The sequence below is a fragment of the Protopterus annectens genome, chromosome 11.part0 (assembly GCF_019279795.1).
Source record: "Protopterus annectens isolate FY-2018-M chromosome 11.part0, PAN1.0, whole genome shotgun sequence".
NCBI lineage: Eukaryota > Metazoa > Chordata > Ceratodontiformes > Protopteridae > Protopterus > Protopterus annectens.
The window spans coordinates 207810788-207832567 of NC_056745.1; the positions used below are offsets into that span (position 1 = coordinate 207810788).

Consider the following 21780-nt stretch of genomic DNA (forward strand, 5'->3'; position numbering starts at 1 on the left):
ACTATGGGGGTGGCAAGAGCCTTAGCCAATATCCGGAAGCCCAGTGGTGACGGGTGCAAACCGTCCCTTGCGAAGCAGCGTGGCTTGTCCAGCATGTCATCCCAAGCAGACAGACATTGGATCCCCCTAGAATGACACCAGTAATTGAGCCAATTTTATATATATATATATATATATATATATATATATATATATATATATATATACAGTGGATATGTAAAGTTTACGCAACCCTGTTAAAATGCCAGGTTTTTGTCACAATAAATCATTTCAAATCTTCTCCCACCTTTAATGTGGCCTATAACCTGTACAATTCAATTGAAAAACAAAAAAAAATCTGTTGGGGGAAAAATATAAAAAAATAAAAAAACATACAATATGCTGGTTTCATAATTGTGTACACCTTTATTTGTTGTGCGTGCACATCCTTAAATTAATACTTTGTTGAAGCACCTTTTGATTTAATTACAGCATTCAGTCTTTTTGGGTACACACCTGCCATCAAAGAGATTCTGATTAATCCCAAATAAAGTTCAGCTGTCCTAGTAGAATTTTCCTGACATTTACTCAGCTGCCTGCTGCAGCAAAAGCCATGGTTCGCAGAGAGCTTACAGAGCATCAAAGGGATCTCATTGTTGAAAGGTATCAGTCAGGAGAAGGATACAAAAAAATTTCCACAGCATTGGATATACCATGGAACACAGTGAAGACAGTCATCAAAAAGTGGAGAAAATATGGGACAACAGTGATGTTGCAAAAGAGCTGGACGTCCCTCCAAAATTGATGAAAAGACAATACGAAAACTGGTCAGAGAGGCAGCCTTGGGACCTACAGCAACACTGAAGGAGTTGCAATAATTTCTGTCAAGTACTGGTTGTGTACTACATGTGACAACAATCTCCCGTATTCTCCGTATGTCTGGACTATGGGGTAGGGTTGCAAGATGGAAGCCTTTTCTTACACAGAAGAATATCCAGGCCCAGCTACAGTTTGCAAAACAATACATCAGGTCTCCCAAAAGCATGTGGGAAAATTTGTTATGGTCTGATGAGACCAAGGTTGAACATTTTGGCCAGAATTCAAAAAGGTACGTTTGGCGCAAAAACAACACTTCGCATCACCAAAAGAACACCAGCCACACAGTGAAGCATGGTGGTGGCAGTATCATGCTTTGCAGTTGCTTTTCTTCAGCTGGAACTGGGGGTGTAGTCAAGGTGGAGGGAATTATGAACAATTCCAAATACCAGTCACTTTTGGCCCAAAACCTTCAAGCATCTGCTAAAAATGTGAAGATGAAGAGGAGTTTCACCTTTCAACACTACAATGACCCCAAGCATACATCCAGTTCAACAAAAGCATGGCTTCACTAGAAGGAAATTAAAACTTTGGAATGGCCCAGCCAGAGCCCAGACCTAAAGCTAATAGAAAATCTGTGGTGTGACCTGAAGAGGGCTGTGCACAAGAGATGCCCTTGCAATCTGACAGATTTGGAGTGCTTTTGCAAGGAAGAGTGGGCAAATATTCCCAAGTGAAGATGTGCCATGCTGATAGATCTTACCCAAAACTGAATGCTGTAATTAAACGTATTGTATGTTTTTTATTTTTTTATATTTTTTCCCCTAACAGATTTTTTTGTTTTTCAATTGAGTTGTACTGATTGTAGGTCACATTAAAGGTGGGGAAAGTTTTGAAATGATTTATTGTGGTCTCATTTTTTTATATCACAAAAACCTGGCATTTTAACAGGGGTGTATACACTTTTTATATCCAGTGTGTGTGTGTGTGTGTGTGTGTGTGTGTGTGTGTGTGTGTGTGTACTCATCTGTCACTTAAACATAAGAAGTCTGAACAACAAGGTTCACAACTTACATGCCATGCTTGCAACCTACTTACCTGACATCATGTGTCTAACTGAAACTTGGCTTAAACCATCAACCAAAGACAATCAGATAATGTCACCTGGGTTCAACATACTCAGAGCTGACCGATTAAAGAAAAGAGGAGGTGGGATAGCTGTCCTTTATAAAAATACGCTAAACATCCTAACTCACCCCAAACAACCACCGCAGGTTGCAAATGCTGAAATTTTAGCTCTAAAAATACAACTAAATAAACTAAAAAGCATAAACCTAATAGTTACCTATATACCCCCAGGGAACAATATTGAAACTTTAGAAGCCATCTTAAACTGGATAGATTACAACTATCCACAAGAAACAGTAGTCCTGGGAGATGTTAACATTGATTGGAACAAATGCTCTGCACAGTCCAGTCCTACTTCTTTAAATCTCCATGGTTTCTCTCAGGTTATAACCACTACCACCAGACTAGGTAATAATAAACAAAAGGAAAGCATACTTGATTGGGTGCTCGTCAAGGAACACCCCCAAAAATATACCCCGGGGACTCTCCCCAATGATCTTAGTGATCATATGCTTACTTACATTAGGAAAGATAACCCACCCAATGCTAGCTTACCAGTCTATAGAACAGTCAGAAACAAAAAAAAATTTGATCCTCTAAAATTTAACATGGCACTCAATCACTGTAACTGGTCAACATTGAAATCCCTTCCCCTAGACGAGGCAGTCTCACATTTTAATGAAACATTCCTTACCCTACTTGATTCTCATGCTCCCAAAAGGGTATCCAGAATCAAAACTCACATAGCACCCTGGCTAACCACAGAAACCTAAACCAAATTAATTAATAGGGACAAAGCATGGAACAAATGGCGTACTACCAAGTTACCACTAGACCGGATCATCTTCCAGCAAATGAGGAATGAAACCAAAAAGGCCACCACCCAAGATAAGAAAAACTACTTTCACCACCTACAAAACAAAAACCAAAAGAACCCTCAAAAATTCTGGGCAGGATTGAACAAACTTCTCCAACCAGGAAAATCCACCACTCCTACCCCAGAAACTCTATCTGATAAGAACCAAGAAGAAATAGCTAACAACTTTAATACCTTCTTCACCGAAACAATTCAGTTACTAGCTAACCAACTACCTACCCCCCCTACCACACCTAACAATACGACACCTAACTCTGCACTATCCTTTAACCTCCAACCCATATCCACTGCCTTCATCCGATCCTGTTTGAAAAAACTAAAACCAACTACCCTCTCAGCAGACCTTCTACCTGCAGAATACCTGCAAATTGCTGCAGATGTCATAGCATACCCCATTTCAATATTAATTAACAGAACCATTACCGAGTCCACTATCCCAGCAATCTGGAAAATATCTTACGTCATACCTCTTCATAAAGGAGGAACATCCACCGAACTCTCTAACTATAGACCAATTGCTATACTATCACCACTTGCCAAAATCATGGAAAAGTGTGTGCATAACCAACTCATGTCCTATCTCACCCAAAACAAGCTACTAACTGATTGTCAGCATGGATTTAGACCCCACCATAGCACGACTACTGCCCTCCTCTCTTTCACAAAGAAAATTAACCATAACCGGAATAACAAAAATATCTCCTCAGCTCTCTTTCTAGATATGTCGAAAGCTTTCACATGGTAAACCACCAGTTACTTCTCAAAACCTTATCAACCTTACATCTAGACACCCAAGTCCTAAACTGGTTTCAGGCCTACCTCGAGGTAGACAACAGGCAGTTATGTGGCAGAACAAACTCTCCTGCCTATTATCGAACAGTATAGGCGTATCCCAAGGGTCCATCCTAGGTCCTCTTCTGTTCTCAATTTTTATAAATGACCTCCATTCAGTTATCCCCGAAGCCACCTGTATCCAATATGCAGATGACTCAACTCTCATCTGTTCTAATCCTATCCTTGACAACCTTCTAATAACCACCCAACACTGCTTTACCAAAGTTGAAAATTGGCTAACTAACCATCAACTCATCTTAAACCCAAAAAAAACCCAACTTCTTCTTTTCCAGCCAACCAACCCAACACCTTTCACACACTTTACCATTCAATCTAACAATGGTACCATTATTTCTCCTACTACCAACGCTAAACTATTAGGAGTAATCATCGACAATAAACTACGGTTTGACACCCACATCAACCAAACTATTAAAATGGTTAACAAAAAACTAGGTTCTTTATACAGGTTAAAAACCTTCCTAACTCCAGCCGCTAGGTTAGCTACTGCCCGCTCGCATTTCCTATCCACCCTACTATACGCCTCCCCAATCCTTACGAACCTCAACAAGTCTGACCTCAATCGTCTTTCCACTTCTTATAATCACATTGCTAGATTCATCACTGCCCTACCCTATAGAACACATCATTGCATCAGCCTGAAAAAACTTGACTGGCCAGAACTCCCTAATCTTCTACTGGAATACCAACTCATAGAAGCCTTTAAAATCCTGAAATATCCAGATAACACCCCTGCACTAAAGAACATCCTAACCCCTTACTCCAACCTAAGCTCTCTTCGCTCATCTAACAAACTCTTAATACAAACTTGCAAGTCCCATAACCTAGGCGGCGATTCACTGTACTCCAATATTATTGGCAAGGTATGGAATTCTCTTCCCCATAAGCTTACGTCCTTACAATCACTAGCGCTATTCAAAAAAGAACTAAAAATCCACTATAAATCACATTGGCTCTGTCCATGTACAAACCCTGACTAACTTTCACATGAGCAATTCCTACAAGTAGGCAATTTCTGTATTATTCAACTAAGTGTGAATTAACCTGAATGTAATGTAATGTTATCATTTGTACCTTCTATTGTGATAATCTTCTCACTCTGAATACAATGCGATATGTCTTTATGTACCTTGATTAACCCTGTTGGAGCTTTTCTCCCCGGGACTCCGCTGAAAATGGACATGTATCCAGTCGGACTATCCCGGTCAACAAATGTAAAATAAAAATAAATAAATAAATATGTATATATATATATATATATATATATATATATATATATATATATATATATATATATATATATATATATAGATATATATATATATATATATATATATATATATATATATATATATGGGTCCCCTTTACATTACCGACATGACACTTCACCGACACGCAGAAGACCGAGACGAAACGACCGACAAGCAAGTTGATCGAAAAGGTGATTTGCCGACAGCCGAAAGACCGACAAGGGTAACGTGTGAGCGCGACTTGGTAAGTGTGCGATAGTGACGGAGTTAGGAGCGGTCAGGTAAGTGTGCGATATTGTGGGATTTTGGGTTAGGTTGTGGGAAAGGTGAGTGTGTGGCAGTGTCGGAGTTAGGGTTCGGGTAAGGTAAGTGTGTGATAGTGACGGACTGTAGTTTAGGGACGGGTTAAGTGAGTTAGGTTTAGAGTGCGGGTAGGGTGAGTGTGCGATAGTGACGGGCTTTATGTTTTAGAGTGGGTTAAGTGAGTTAGGGTTAGGGTGCAGGTAGGTTAAGTGTGCGATAGTGACAGTCTTTAGGTGTAGGGGTGGGTTAAGTGAGTTAGGGTTAGGGTGCGGGTAGGGTAACTGTGCGGTAGTGTCGGACCTTAGGGTTAGGGTTTGGGTTAGGGTTAGTGGATATGCCATTGTGTGGCATGTGTAGTTTACGTTGTTTGTGTCGGTGTAATTGTGTTCGGTTTTGTGAGTTGTCGGTGTTGTGTGGTTTCGGTTATTTGGGGTCGGTGTTTTGTGTGTCGGTGAAGTGTCGTTTCGGTAATGTAAAGTAGACCCATATATATATATATATATATATATATATATATATATATATATATATATATGGGTCTAGGACTATTCACTGAAAGGCAAATGACTGTGCACAAATCACTGAAAGCTCAATTCACTGAAAACGCAATTCACTGAAAGTTATGTATGGCCTTTTCCCCACTGTAGTGTGACCCTGGAGTTAGTATATATCTATCTATCTATCTATCTATCTATCTATCTATCTATATAGTAAGGGTGTGTGTGGGGGGCGCCGCCCCCCAGATAATTTGGATATATGTTATGTTCAGAAAAGACTAATTTATTGGAATTGCAAGTATCCATGTATGTAGTTCAAAATATTTAAAATAGGTGGGGGGCGGCACCACCCACACCCCCCTTACTATATATACTAACTCCAGGGTCGCATTACAGTGGGGGAAAGGCCATATATAACTTTCAGTGAAATGTGTTTTCAGTGAATTGAGCTTTCAGAGAATTGTGCACAGTCAAATGTGTTTCAGTGAAATATGCTTTCAGTGAATAGTCCAAGACCCGTGTTTGTCTATATATGTATGTGTATATAGATATATATATATATATATATATATATATATATATATATATATATATATGTATATGTAAATGTGTGTATGTATGTATATATTTTGCTTTCCATCTACTCTTTTTCTTTTCTCTTCATGTTGTACCCATCTTCTGTATCCTCCTGTTTCCTTCTATTCCTTGTGTATTTCTCGGTAATGTTGTGCTATTTGTGAGCTAAGATAGAGTGCATAATTAGTTTGAATACCTAGATTTAGCACACATACACTGCAGACTCCGTTAAAGTCTGTTAGTAGAATTAATAGCTGCTGTTGTAAGGCTGTTTGCATGTTACCTTAACATTTAAAAATCTTTTAGGTTGTTTTGTTTTATAGTCTAGTCTGCCTGTCTGTACTTTTATTTGCTATAGTAATATGTGTATACTTGCACCTTGTTGTATTGTTCTTGTGAAGCTTTTTTGTGTCCAGGTCTCCAACATAAAATTGCCTATGCCATGTTGAAATTTTCCATCTAACCCACATAAAGAGATAAAGCCCATTTTGTGTACAATAGATGGCTGTATGTATCTCATTGCAAAGGCATTGTGGTTATTTCCAGCATGACGGCAATATAAAACATTTCTGAATAACTCAGCTGCAGCTAAATAAGAATTATGATCTCTGAAGTTTGTCTGAACTGCCTGTTTGAAGTAATTCTTTTTTAATTTTTTTTTTTAAATACCAGATGCCTTCCTGGGATTTCTCAAGGCATACATTCAGCGATTTGCTTTTAACAGTGTTGCAACAGATGAATGGAAGACATTTCTTTATTCCTATTTTAAGGACAAGGTAAGCATAATAAATGTTTTAGCACAAACCAACTACAGAGCTACCATGTTGCAGGTAAAGCAGCCAAACGAAGGATACTTCCAAATAACAATCAGGCAGAATGGTACTCAGCTTCAATCCAACTTAGACAGATTTTAAAGATCCACACAGGAGCACAAAGACCAGAATAAAACTCAGGTTTATTAAAACAAGAGGTGAGCGCTTTCGCTATGAGCTTCTTCAGACCTAATAACATCTACATTCAAAATAACCAAGGTATATATAGTTTCCTTTAAGTCAATTAAAAAATCAATTAAGACATCAATTAGCTACTAGAACATCTTAAAGGTAGATATACACTATATTTAATTACTACAAGAATATATAAAAAAAAACTTTTTCATATACTGCATCCACATATAAAAATATGCATATAAAACCATATACTTATGCTACTATGATAAATTTACAAAAATAATAAAATATCACATATATAAATACAGAAATATATATAGGGAATATATGTATAAAAAGCAACACTAATAGATGGATCATTTATGTAGCCTTCTTCTTTTCAAGGCAGGTTTAATGGACACACGTTCATTCAAACCTTTACCCCTATCTCCCCTCAAAACGATGATCCAACATGTTTCCCTGTACTCTGTGTATGTCCTAATATCCCCTTGTCTAAGACTGTTGTTAATGGATTCAATGACCCTAAAATTAAAGGTGTGCTCTGTACCTGATTCATTTACGTTTAGAGAGTGCATTATTTAATAACTTCTCCCTGATACTATACAAGTGTTCTCTAATACGATCGCGTAAGACTCTATTAGTCTTCCCAACGTAGAATGCATGGCAGATATTACATACTGCCAAATACACTATATTAGAGGACATACAATCATGATGACCTAAAAATTTAAAGGATTTACACATATCTGGATGAAAAAACCCTTTCTCAATACTAATATAGGGACAATAATTGCATGAGCCACATGGCTTAGTAAACCCATAATCCATACAGCCTCTATTCTCTTTCCTGTGACACAACAGCCTTTTCAGGTTCTTATGATTCTTATACCTAAAACTAGGGGTTTGACCAACAATATCCCCTATGTCACTATCCACCAAGAGAATAGGCCAAAATTGCTCAAAAAGTTTCGTAACATACCCAGTGTCACTTGAGAAATATAATGGGACTTTGGTAAATCTAGTCCCAGTATTAACAAGGGGGGTAGATATAAACTCATTCGGGCCAAAATATGGTTTGGCTCTGGTTTCCCTCAAAGATGTGAGGTCATTCCATTGCCTCTCCAACTCTGCATGTGAATAGCCTCTTTCTATCAAATTATCACCAACATTGGCAAGTTCAGAAGAAAAACCAATTTCAGAAGAGTTCATTCTAGATGCTCTCATACCCTGCCCTCTAACTAGATTCCTAAATATGTAGCCAGGATGCATGCTCGTCCTAAATAAAAAGGCGTTCTTATGACATGCCTTACGGTGGACGCCAGTGTTAATGATACCCGAATCCAATTTCTGAATGTACACGTCAAGATAATCTATAAAATCAAAAGAAAATTTAAACGTAAATTTCAGGCAAGTCATCAAGTTGTTCACTTCTTCAAAGAAGTTACTAAACTCCAGATAGGAACCACGCCATAAAATAAACAGATCATCAACGAAACGCCTATAGAATAGAACATGTTCTGTGAAATTGTTCTGTGTAAATAAAACCTCATGTTCCCATTGAGCAAGGAACATGTTGGCGTAGCTATTGGCACAAGACGTGCCCATAGCTATGCCATGTTTCTGCAAATAAATATTCTTCCCAAAAATAAAGATGTTATTGTTAAGGACAGTTTCCAAATGGAAACATAGCAGCTCTATCTGTACACTTGTATAGTCACTATGTAGGCTTAGATATCTATGGATAAATTGAATGCCAAGATCATTGGGTATCATGGTAAACAGTGATTCAATGTCCATTGTGACAAAGGCTAAATTTTGTGAATCAGTCATACTGCTCACACAACCATAAAGGTCTGTTAGAAATTGTTTAGAGTCCTTTAAAACAAATGGGTCCAAACTAATCACAGGGTGTAAGTACTTCTCTACATACAGAGATAAGGGCTCTGTAACCCAACCACCCCCTGCTACTGTAGGCCTCATGGGTGGTCTATAAGAATCTTTATGAATTTTGGGAAGTCCTTGAATAATGGGAATCAGCGGGTTGTTAACACTAAGAAAATCAGATATTTCCCTTGAAATAAGACCAGTTCTACTAATATCAATCAAATCATTCTTAACCGTTGATATAATATTGTGTACATCAGAAGCTGAAATTACCTTATAGAAAGTGTAGTCTTCTAACATCTCATGCATACTAGCAGAGTAGTGATCACTATCCATAATGACAATTTTATTCCCTTTATCTGCTAGCCGAATGGTTAAAGTATCATTATTTTGTAAGGAAAGAAGGGCTTTCCGTTCCCTAAATGTTAGATTTTGTTTCAAGGATCTCAAAGAAGTTCTTGTTCTGTTGTCATAAAACTGAAAGATGTCATCTTCAGTTAACTTACTATAGGCTTCAACTAGTGGATGATTGAGAGGGGTGTAAGAACTTGGTTTCCTTAAAAAGGGCCTTTCTCTCTCTGCCTCTACAGTATCACAATCCTGATTGCCGAACGTAAGGCGTAGCATAACATCCCTGCAAAAAATCTTTAGGTCAAGTATAGTATCTTCTAACTTACTAGAACGGGTAGGTATAAAATTCAAACCTTTCTGTAGTATATTACATTCATCTAACGTGAGGTCATATCTAGAAATATTATGGATTAGTTTGAAACGTCCTTGTTCCACATTCTCTTTATAGTTTGATTCTGTTGAATTTCGTCTGACAACTTCCTCTTGTACCTGTTCCTGCTGGTTGACCTCCCTCTCCCCCCTCCCGTGTTCACACGAACGGGTAAAGGAAAAGAAGGCAGGTAACCAGATTCGCCATTACTATTAGAGTTATGACCAAAGGTATTACCTTTAGATACTTTAGGTCTAACAACCTGTTCAGAATTCGTAGGACAGGTAAATCTAACATTTAGGGAACGGAAAGCTCTTCTTTCCTTACAAAATAATGATACTTTAACCATTCGGCCAGCAGATAAAGGGAATAAAATTGTCATTATGGATAGTGATCACTACTCTGCTAGTATGCATGAGATGTTAGAAGACTACACTTTCTATAAGGTAATTTCAGCTTCTGATGTACACAATATTATATCAACGGTTAAGAATGATTTGATTGATATTAGTAGAACTGGTCTTATTTCAAGGGAAATATCTGATTTTCTTAGTGTTAACAACCCACTGATTCCCATTATTCAAGGACTTCCCAAAATTCATAAAGATTCTTATAGACCACCCATGAGGCCTATAGTAGCAGGGGGTGGTTGGGTTACAGAGCCCTTATCTCTGTATGTAGAGAAGTACTTACACCCTGTGATTAGTTTGGACCCATTTGTTTTAAAGGACTCTAAACAATTTCTAACAGACCTTTATGGTTGTGTGAGTAGTATGACTGATTCACAAAATTTAGCTTTTGTTACAATGGACATTCAATCACTGTTTACCATGATACCCAAAGATCTTGGCATTCAATTTATCCATAGATTTCTAAGCCTACATAGTGACTATACAAGTGTACAGATAGAGCTGCTATGTTTCCTTTTGGAAACTGTCCTTAACAATAACATCTTTATTTTTGGGAAGAATATTTATTTGCAGAAACATGGCGTAGCTATGGGCACGTCTTGTGCCAATAGCTACGCCAACATGTTCCTTGCTCAATGGGAACATGAGGTTTTATTTACACAGAACAATTTCACAGAACATGTTCTATTCTATAGGCATTTCGTTGATGATCTGTTTATTTTATGGCGTGGTTCCTATCTGGAGTTTAGTAACTTCTTTGAAGAAGTGAACAACTTGATGACGTGCCTGAAATTTACGTTTAAATTTTCTTTTGATTTTATGGATTATCTTGACGTGTACATTCAGAAATTGGATTCGGGTATCATTAACACTGGCGTCTACCGTAAGGCATGTCATAAGAACGCCTTTTTATTTAGGACGAGCATGCATCCTGGCTACATCTTTAGGAATCTAGTTAGAGGGCAGGGTATGAGAGCATCTAGGATGAACTCTTCTGAAATTGGTTTTTCTTCTGAACTTGCCAATGTTGGTGATAATTTGATAGAAAGAGACTATTCACATGCAGAGTTGGAGAGGCAATGGAATGACCTCACATCTTTGAGGGAAACCAGAGCCAAACCATATTTTGGCCCGAATGAGTTTATATCTACCCCCCTTGTTAATACTGGGACTAGATTTACCAAAGTCCCATTATATTTCTCAAGTGACACTGGGTATGTTACGAAACTTTTTGAGCAATTTTGGCCTATTCTCTTGGTGGATAGTGACATGGGATATTGTTGGTCAAACCCCTAGTTTTAAGTATAAGAATCATAAGAACCTGAAAAGGCTATTGTGTCACAGGAAAGAGAATAGAGGCTGTATGGATTATGGGTTTACTAAGCCATGTGGCTCATGCAATTATTGTCCCTATATTAGTATTGAGAAAGGTTTTTTTTCATCCAGATATGTGTAAATCCTTTAAATTTTTAGGTCATCATGATTGTATGTTCTCTAATGTAGTGTATTTGGCAGTATGTGATATCTGCCATGCATTCTACGTTGGGAAGACTAATAGAGTCTTACGTGATCGTATTAGAGAACACTTGTATAGTATCAGGAAGAAGTTATTAAATAATACACTCTCTAAACATGTAAATGAATCAGGTACAGAGCACACCTTTAATTTTAGGGTCATTGAATCCATTAACAACAGTCTTAGACAAGGGGATATTAGGACATACACAGAGTACAGGGAAACATGTTGGATCATCGTTTTGAGGGGTGATAGGGGTAAAGGTTTGAATGAACGTGCATCCATTAAACCTGCCTTGAAAAGAAGAAGGCTACATAAATGATCCATCTATTAGTGTTGCTTTTTATACATATATTCCCTATATATATTTCTGTATTTATATATGTGATATTTTATTATTTTTGTAAATTTATCATAGTAGCATAAGTATATGGTTTTATATGCATATTTTTGTATGTGGATGCAGTATATGAAAAAGGATGTTCTTCATCTCACATTGCTGCAGTCCTAACACTTGGGTAGTCCGCTGTCCCTCGGTCGGCCCGAATATCAGAGTATAAGGCTGACGTCGGTCAAGGCGCATTTGACTGACATCAGAACGTCAGGGTACAAATGCGCATGACCGACGTCATATCCTCAGTCTTTTTTGCCGCATGGTCCGATGCAGAAGCAGTGTTGCAAGTGCCGTTCGGCGTTCTGAAATTTTTCGAATTCGGAGTTTCAGACCAAGTCAGAGTTGGTTAAGTACCCGCTGGGGAATATTTTGTTTTTCTTGCCTCAGTGGTTTACCGGATGTCAGAAAAAGTGAATAACTGTATTTCTTGTGGGAAACAGATACCGCATAGGGATTACCATAATTTGTGTATACCTTGTTTGGGACCTGAGCACGACGTTGTTGGGTGTCGCTTTTGTGCTAGGTTCAATAAACGCACTATAAAGCGAAGGTTGGATTGTGCCAGGTTGGTCTTTGGGAAGCGGTGCAATTACAATATGCCGACGGATGCTCCGGCCGCTTCCTCAAAGAAGCGCAAGGACAAGGCAGTTAAACCTAGGTTAGAGGAGTCGTCCGAACCGGACGCCGGTTCTTTAGAGGCGCCAGTGGAACCGGTGGTTCCACGGAGGCCTCTCTGGAGTCCCAGGGAGAAACTGTGTTTTACAGGATGTGGCCTCCCAGGAGGCAGGTCAGGCTGTAGGGGCTTCTCAGGTAACTGTACTCCCTCCCTTCCTAAGGTGTCTAGGCCCTCTTTCTGCTTCCAAGGCTTCTCCTAGAGGCAGGTCTAGTTTGCTTCTGTGGGTGTCACTCCTAGTTCTTCAGGTTCTGTGCCCAAAAAGCACATGCTTAAAATGGCAGAAGATTTAATTACTTTAATTAGAGGCTCTATGCCCCTCCTGATAAGAGGCCTAGGATGGAACCTGTGTTGGGGATTATGAGCAGGCTTCGGATGTGTCTGAGTCTTCGGCTGAAGACTTGCAGGAGTATTCTCATTATTCTGATTCTGATGTGGATGATTCTACTCCTTCTGCTTCTCCTCCTGAGGATTTTTCTTTTCAGAGACCCTTCACTCCATGAGAGAGCATTTTAAATGGGAAGGTCAGGATTTCTCTGATTCCAGGAAAAGGCTTAGGGAATTTTGTTTTACCCCAGCATAGGCCTTTAGCTATACCTCCTGTTCTGAATGTGGTGGAAGATGTGTTTGCAGAGGCTTCTCTTAATCCTGATTCTTTGCCTCCTGCTCCTGTTAAACCAGATAGGTATTACAGGGTGCCTGAAGCTCATAAGTATCTTTTAAGAGTCCTAGGGCAGACCCAGAAACTGTTAGCCAGGGGCCTAAGGGTGTTAAGGCTTCTGTTGTCAAGAATCCGGTTCCTGCAGATAAAGAGGTCAGGGCCTTGGATAGATGGGGAAAGAAAGTTTATACTTCTTCCACTCTAGCCATGAGAGCTTTGAATTGCCAGTTTCACATGTTGAAATATCAAAATTATCTCCTTTCACAGTTGAAATCTAAGGTTGATGCTCTGGCGGAAGGTATTGATTGTAAAGAGTTACAAGATTTAGTGCATGTTTCTGAACAGGTGGGTAAGCATTCTTTGCAATGTGGTTTTGATGCTGTACAGGCCTCGTCTAGGGTGACTGCCACTGGGTCAGTTCTTCGCAGGCATGCCTGGCTGAGGGATCAAAATTTATCTGACCATGTTAAAACTAGGATTTTGGATGCCCTTTGCAATCTGATGTCTTGTTTGGTTCTCCTGTTGAGGCAGTTTTAAAGAAAATGGAAGACAAGGCTAAGTCTATGCAGACTGTTAAAGATTTTTTGCAGGTTCAGCCTCCAAAGTTTAGTAGAAATTGGCCTACTAAAGGGTGGACTATCCTTCTTATGATTCCCAGTCTAGGGGTAGATCTAGACGTGGCAGGGGCAGAGGTCAGGGCTCTTTCAGGCCTAGAACAGGGAGTTCTCCTGCACAGTCTTCGGTGAGGGCAGGGGTCAGTCCTTTCGTAAACAGACCCAATGACCTACCTTTTCAGCTGCCAGAACCTTCTCGCCTGGCAGCACCTTTGGGAGGAAGGTTGGCACTTTTCAAAGAAAATTGGAGTTTGATTACCCAAGACAGATGGGTACTGGATATCATACATCACGGTTACAGGTTTTATTTCCATACCTTGCCTCCTTTCAAAGGCATGCCAGACATTCCTCCTCAACAAAGAATAGAGGCTCACAAGCAAATATCTCTGTTACTCCAAATAGGGGCCATACAGCCGGTTCCTATGCCAGAAAGGGGCCTAGGATTTTATTCTCGCCTGTTCCTTGTGCCAAAAAAGGGGAACGCGTGGAGACCAATTTTGGATTTATCTATCCTCAACACTTATCTGGACATTCCCAAGTTCAAAATGTTGACGTTACAACAGCTTTTACCTCTACTGGGCAAGGATCACTGGATGGTAACTTTGGATCTCAAGGAGGCTTACCTTCATGTTCCTATCAGGCTAAGTTGCAGGAAGTATCTACGCTGGACTGGGACTTCTCACTATCAGTTCTCTGCATTGCCCTTTGGCTTATCTACTGCCCAGAGTATTTACGAAAGTTCTGGCTCCAGTGATAGCTTTCTTCAGGCTAAAAGGAATACAAATCTATCCTTATTTGGACGATTGCCTGATTCTGGCTCAAGGAAGGACGAGCTTCTTCGTCATTTGGAATATGTGATAGCAGTGCTAAGATGCCTGGGGTATTCTGTGAACGAAATAAAGTCCAGTCTAGTACCCTCTCAAGACATGTGCTTTCTGGGTGTAAGACTGAATACAGCATCCCAGATGGCCTTTCTAACCCCGGACAAACAAAAGAATCTTTCCCTTTACTTCCATCATCTATCTCTTCAGTCCGGGCTGACTGCAAGGACAGTCCTTCAAGCCTTAGGGTTCATGGCATCTTGTATTCTGGTGCTTCCCAATGCCAAACTGCATATGAAGAAGTTGCAATGGTATCTCAAAAATGTATGGACACAGCACTGCCAGCATCTGGACACTGTCATTCAAATAATACCTTGCATTCAAAAGGAATTTTTGTGGTGGGCTCAGGAATGTCACCTAAACAAGGGACTCTCTGTGACCCGGCCAGAGGCGAGTCAAATTTTAACGACAGATGCCCCAGACAAAGCTTGGGGAGCTCATCTAAACGGAAAGTGGATACAAGACAAGTGGCCTGTCAGACTACAGCATCTACATATCAACTTGAAGGAGATGTTAGCAGTCCAGTTTGCATTAATAGCTTTCAAGGATTTACTTCTTCCAGGGCAGGTGTTGTATCTAACAGACAACACAACTGTCATGTGGTACATCAACAAGCAAGGGGGAACACATTCTTATCCTCTATGCAGGCAAGCAATGATTTTGTGGGAGACTGCTCTCAGTTTACAACTAAGTCTTCAGGCAAGGTTTCTGCCGGGAGCACAGAACTCCTTAGCAGATGTGTTAAGCAGGCAAATCATGGATCCCCACGAGTGGAAACTGGATCTTCATGTATTTCAGAAATTGACAGTGTCCTGGGGAACTCCAGACATAGATCTGTTCGCTTCTCCACTAAACCACCAGCTGCCAAAGTTTTGCACAAAGCGGTTTCATCCCAAAGCTTGGAAAGTGGATGCTCTTTCTTTCAGTTGGAAAAATCTTCATGTGTATGCCTTTCCACCTCTGCCTCTCCTCCCAAAGGTACTTCTAAAGGCCAGACAGGACAAGCCAAGGATGATTTTGATAGCTCCAGATTGGCCTCGACAGCACTGGTACCCATTACTGAGAAGTCTAGTACGGAAGCCTCCATGGCCTTTGCCTTTGATTCCACATCTGTTGTCCCAGGAGGACAGTCATTTGCTCAATGTCAAACTTCACTCTCTTCACCTAACAGCATGGCATATTCTGTTTTAAACCATAGAGGGTCTCAACTTCCACAACAAGTTTTGAATGTGATTTTGGAAGCTAGAAGGCCTAGTACAAGGAAAGTGTACGCAGATAAATGGAAGAGATTTTTATTTTGGAGTGCAACTAAGGATTTGGATGTTTCTGAGCCTGATTTAAGTGTGGCTCTTCAATATCTTACTGAGTTATTGGACAAAGGTTTGTCCTTCTCTTCTATTAAGATTCATGCTGCAGCAATTTCAGCTCACTACGACTGTGACCCACCATTGTTTTCTCATCCATTGTTCAAGCAATTTCTTAGAGGGGCAAAGAATATAAGACCCCCACGAAGGGCTCCTACTCCTGCTTGGGATCTCAATTTTGTGTTGGAGAAACTCACTCTACAACCTTTTGAGCCTGCAGCTACTGCTGAGTTGAAATATTTGTCATGGAAGACTGCTTTTGTTGGCCATTACCTCTGCAAGAAGGGTTTCTGAATTGCAGGCCCTTATGGCAGTTGAGCCTTTCTTAATTTTCCATAAGGATAGGGTATCTTTACGCAGTAATCCTTCCTTTATGCCTAAAGTGGTTTCTAGTGTGGCTTTAAACCAAACTATTCATTTGCCTACTTTTTATGCAAATCCCCAAACTAAAGGGGAAAAGATTTTGCACACTTTAGATGTACACAGGCAGTTGCGATATTATTTGGACAGAACTAAAGGGTTCAGACAATCTCAGCAGTTATTAGTTTCTTTTGCTTTGTGCTCTCAGGGCAAGCCCGTGTCAAAACAAACTATTTCTAAGTGGATTGGATTTTGCATTGCTTTCTGTTATTCCCATCATGGCAAAGAGATTCCAGCTGGGATTAGGCCTCATTCCACTAGGGCTACTGCCACTTCAACAGCTTTTGAGGGGTGGCTACTAAGGATATTTTGGAGGCAGCCACTTGGAGTTCAGTGCATACCTTCTCTAGGCATTACCACCTTCCACTGTACTCTAAATCCAGGGCTGGTTTTGCCACTGCTGTGTTGCAGGGCATTTTGGCAGCTCCTGCTTCATTCTAGTTTAGCCATCCTCCCTTACCTCTGCTTTGGGATTCTACCCAAGTGTTAGGACTGCAGCAATGTGAGATGAAGAACATAGTACAGTTTTGTACCTACCATAAATGTAGATGTTCGAAGATCCACATTGCTGCAGTCCAATTTACCCTCCCTCCTTCCCCTCTGTAGTTTGAGATGGTTGTGTGGGTTGGGTTATCCATCTGAGGTATAATTGTATATATTGTATATATTGTACATATTTTTGGTGTTAGGCTGGTTGGTTGTTTAGTTGTTGTCTATGGGTTTTGACCTTTCTTTTTAGGGTCTTCTGACATCTGGGGCAAGAAAAGACTGAGGATATGACGTCGGTCATGCGCATTTGTACCCTGACGTTCTGATGTCAGTCAAATGCGCCTTGACCGACGTCAGCCTTATACTCTGATATTCGGGCCGACCGAGGGACAGCGGACTACCCAAGTGTTAGGACTGCAGCAATGTGGATCTTCGAACATCTACATTTATGGTAGGTACAAAACTGTACTTTTTATATATATTCTTGTAGTAATTAAATATAGTTTATATCTACCTTTAAGATGTTCTAGTAGCTAATTGATGTCTTAATTGATTTTTTAATTGACTTAAAGGAAACTATATATACCTTGGTTATTTTGAATGTAGATGTTATTAGGTCTTAAGAAGCTCATAGCGAAAGCGCTCACCTCTTGTTTTAATAAACCTGAGTTTTATTCTGGTCTTTGTGCTCCTGTGTGGATCTTTAAAATCTGTCTAAGTTGGATTGAAGCCGAGTACCATTCTGCCTGATTGTTATTTGGAAGTATCCTTCGTTTGGCTGCTTTACTTGCTACATGGTTTGTGCTCCTGTGTGGATCTTTAAAATCTGTCTAAGTTGGATTGAAGCTGAGTACCATTCTGCCTGATTGTTATTTGGAAGTATCCTTCGTTTGGCTGCTTTACCTGCAACATGGTAGCTCTGTAGTTGGTTTGTGCTATATATTTTTATCTGTTTATTTTTGTGACTACGGAGCTTTTATCCCCCGGTTTACTGATTATTTTGACTTTTATATTTTTTATAATAAATGTTTTATTTAAACTTTAAGATAATGATTTCAGATATACCCTTACAAAGATGGTCATGAGATTTAAGCATTTGCCATTAACAGGCATGGCTAGTGAAACTGACAGTTTATTATAAATAACATATTTCACACATACGTTTTCAGTGCAGTATTTAATGTTGTAGTCACTGCTTAAGTTGTGGGAATTCTAGAAAGGGTTTTGAAATTAATTTATGCTGCATTAAACATGTTTGATAACAACTTTGACATAACTTAGAGCATTGTACATTCTTCTTTTCTGGCATAAATTCTGAATTAATATGATTTTTGCTTGTTCTCGACTTTTTGTAATCTGTCAACACCTGTGGAATGTTATTGCTTTTTTTTTTGCCGTTTGAGCCAAGGTCACCCTCCAGTACCTTTAACTCCTAGTGGGTGTGGCCTGAGCCTTTACAAATGAGGTTATCACCTTACAATTCTAATAAATACTCATTGACAGAGGTCAAATATCAGTACAATTGTGTTTGCCATCATGTATGCTTCAAGATAAAATATTCTGATACCTTGTATGTAGCATGGTTTTGGAATTATTAATGCAAGTATGAACAAGTAATATTTGACGCCTAGAGGAGCAGTAGGAGGTAACTGCAGAAACGCCTGGAGACGTCACTCGGATGTAAAATGGTCCATGAACCAATGTGCTTACCCATTTAGCAAACGTAAAATAAAAAATATGTTTGCAGTGTAATGGGCAGTAATGAGCTACATAAGAAATAGTGGAAGTATTGTGCAGTTTGTGATTCAGAAACAGACTGGGATAGGAGGCTTGCAAAACTTGGGCATCGCTACATTTCTGGTAATGAAGGAGCAAGATTTTACTTAACATGATAGACACTATTAGAATTAAGGCAGAAATTCACATTAGAAGATCACAGAGTAAGGTACAGAATGTAGATATCAGAAAGAAAGTTGGGTAATGCATGTTTAGAGACCAGTTTGTCTGTGTGGGTGTGGTTAAACGTGTTGATGTGTGTGTGTGTGTGTGTGTGTGTGTGTGTGTGTGTGTGTGTGTGGTTAAGCTTTGAGAACGAGATTGTGCAGTACTTTCTTGTATTATTTTAGTAAGAACTTGCACAAAATAATACACTGTGCTACCAGATAAAAATAGAAATATGTAACAGATTTTCAAGTAGCTCCTTGAGGGGGTGCCTCCCTCCACCAAATTATACATAGTTCATGATTATTTGTCTGACATATAACGTAAGGGGGTCTTGTCTATTCCTTGGCTATGTTTTTGTATAAGATGCCTGGTATAGCTTCATTTGGAAACCAGATCGTTCACCATGTTTTTATTGTTTCTTCATCTCATTCTTAAAAATTCTTACTGGTATTCTGAATCATCTGATTTAAGAATTATTCCCTTTTTCAGGTGAATGTGAGCCTTTTAATTGGAATCTTCTCAGAAGCTTTAGTAATTTTTCTTTTTAGAGACATTTCTTTCAACAGTTTTAATATTTTGCAAATAATAAATAACTGAAAGCAAATTATCTTTGGTTGATATTCTGTCAACTACAGTGAGTGGTTCAACTCTACGGGTGATGGAAGAGTGATAAATATGGGTGTGTTGTTTAATGCTTCATCATTATTCTGAGAAATTTGTAAGTAAAAGTGGGGAATATAAAACTTCACTGCCAAGGCCACTGTCGGTTCTAGGACAGAGGTAGACTGCATAATGATGACATGTCCTTTTGTGTAATTTGAACGTGTTGACTATATGCGAGAGAGGCACTCACCACTGTTTTATATGAGACACAGGAGTCTATCTAGCTTGGCAGCTTTTCTCTGACCATCTTGTAATAGACAATAGTACTGTAGTAATGCCATTTGGACAAAATACAGCTTAGTAAATTGGCTTGTTTTTAACTTCTGCACCAAAATAAGTAAACCATTATTTGAATAATTTACAGTTCTTGATATGAATTACTAGAGTGTTCTTGTATCTAAAGTATGTAGAAAAACGTTTGTCAGACTTGTTCTTGTGGTAAGTATTTTATTTTATTTTACATTTGTTGACCGGGCTAGTCCAACTGGATACATGTCCATTTTCAGCAGAGGCCCGGAGAGATAAGCTCCAAGATTAAACTAATGTAACAGGAATACAAAGCAATACAGCAACATAAAACTAATACATGTTAAAATTACAGCAACATAAAACTAATACATGTTAAAAATACAGCAACATAAAACTAATACATGTTAAAAAAATACAAATACAGTAAAGCTGCAGACTGACATAGTACAACTAGCATTGAGGAGTAAAGGCACAAAACGCTATAAATGATTAAATACAGTATTGCTGTAGGCTAGCATAGAAGGAACTAACATCAATAGAAAAACATGAATGCAGGTTTTGGCAATGCAGTGGTATGAGAAGCATATATCTCAGGTATATAGTTTCACATTTGTTATACAGAAGAGTGGGGAAGAGATGAGAGGCTCTAAATAATCTGAAGTTGTTAATTTTCTTCCATTCCTCACTGATGGGTATGGTTCTGAACCCTTGGAACCGAGTTGGCCAAATACCAAGTTAGCGTACACCAAACTCTCGAGCCATGCTACTACCCACAATGCCCTTCATCTCATACCTCAGATATCGTTTGCCACACAGCCATATAGCAGTGTTTTCACGAAGCTCTCCAGCTGAGTAGTTTTGACTTATGTAAAGTGTGTATTTCTCCACTAATTTTTCTACTAGTGTCTTTCTTGTAGTCTAGCTCTACCCACAGGTATTCCTTTTTTACCATTGTTGGTATTTTCCTGCCTTTCCTTACTTTTTACCACCCTCGTGGTGATTCTTCATACCATTGCTGGTAGTCTTGCCTTTCTCTTCCTCTCTCCTTTTGTCTGAGTGAGTGAAGTATGTCAGAGAAAAAGGGTACTTCAGGTTTTAAGCATTGCACGTCATGCAGTGGTAAATTACTGAACAGCGACTTTCATTTTAAATGCGTTTATTGTTTGGGTGTTTTGCACCTTTCTGCGACTCCCCCATGTGATATTTGTGCGAGTTTTTGTCAATGGACATTGAATGGACGGCGCAACAAATTGATTCTGAAAGGATTGCTTTCCTCTCCTTTCTCGGAGCTATTTCTGCGGAGGTCTCAACCCCTCCAGTCAAGGACAAGGAGCGTCCCCGCTCAGACCCCTCTTCACCGGCCGGTGACAGGGGCAAGACCCATTGATCTAAGGTCTGTAGATCTTCCTCTGAGCATCGGCTCACTGCCTCGGTGCCACCGATTTCAGTGCCGATCGCAGTTTCTGGGAAGTCTGAATTGTCTGTTCCGGGCTCGGCACTGATGACTACTGAACCACTGATTACTTTGGTTCTGACCAGTCTAGTTCTGGACACCTTGGCACCGACCTCAACTTTACAGACACCGGCGACAACGACCTCGGATCCAATTTTGACTACTCCAATCGTGACTTCGACTCTGAGCCCCCTCTTGGTGCCAACCTTACCG

General features: G+C 39.5%; 1 protein-coding gene across 1 annotated transcript in view; it reads left to right on the forward strand.

The window, feature by feature from the left end:
* The window catches only part of LOC122814921 (leukotriene A-4 hydrolase-like), a 403509-nt gene that overhangs the window by 236192 nt on the left and 145537 nt on the right, over window positions 1-21780 (forward strand). The window contains exon 13 of the mRNA XM_044087185.1: window positions 6954-7057. Within this exon, the coding sequence (XP_043943120.1) occupies window positions 6954-7057 (104 nt within the window). The remainder of the gene's footprint in view (window positions 1-6953; window positions 7058-21780) is intronic.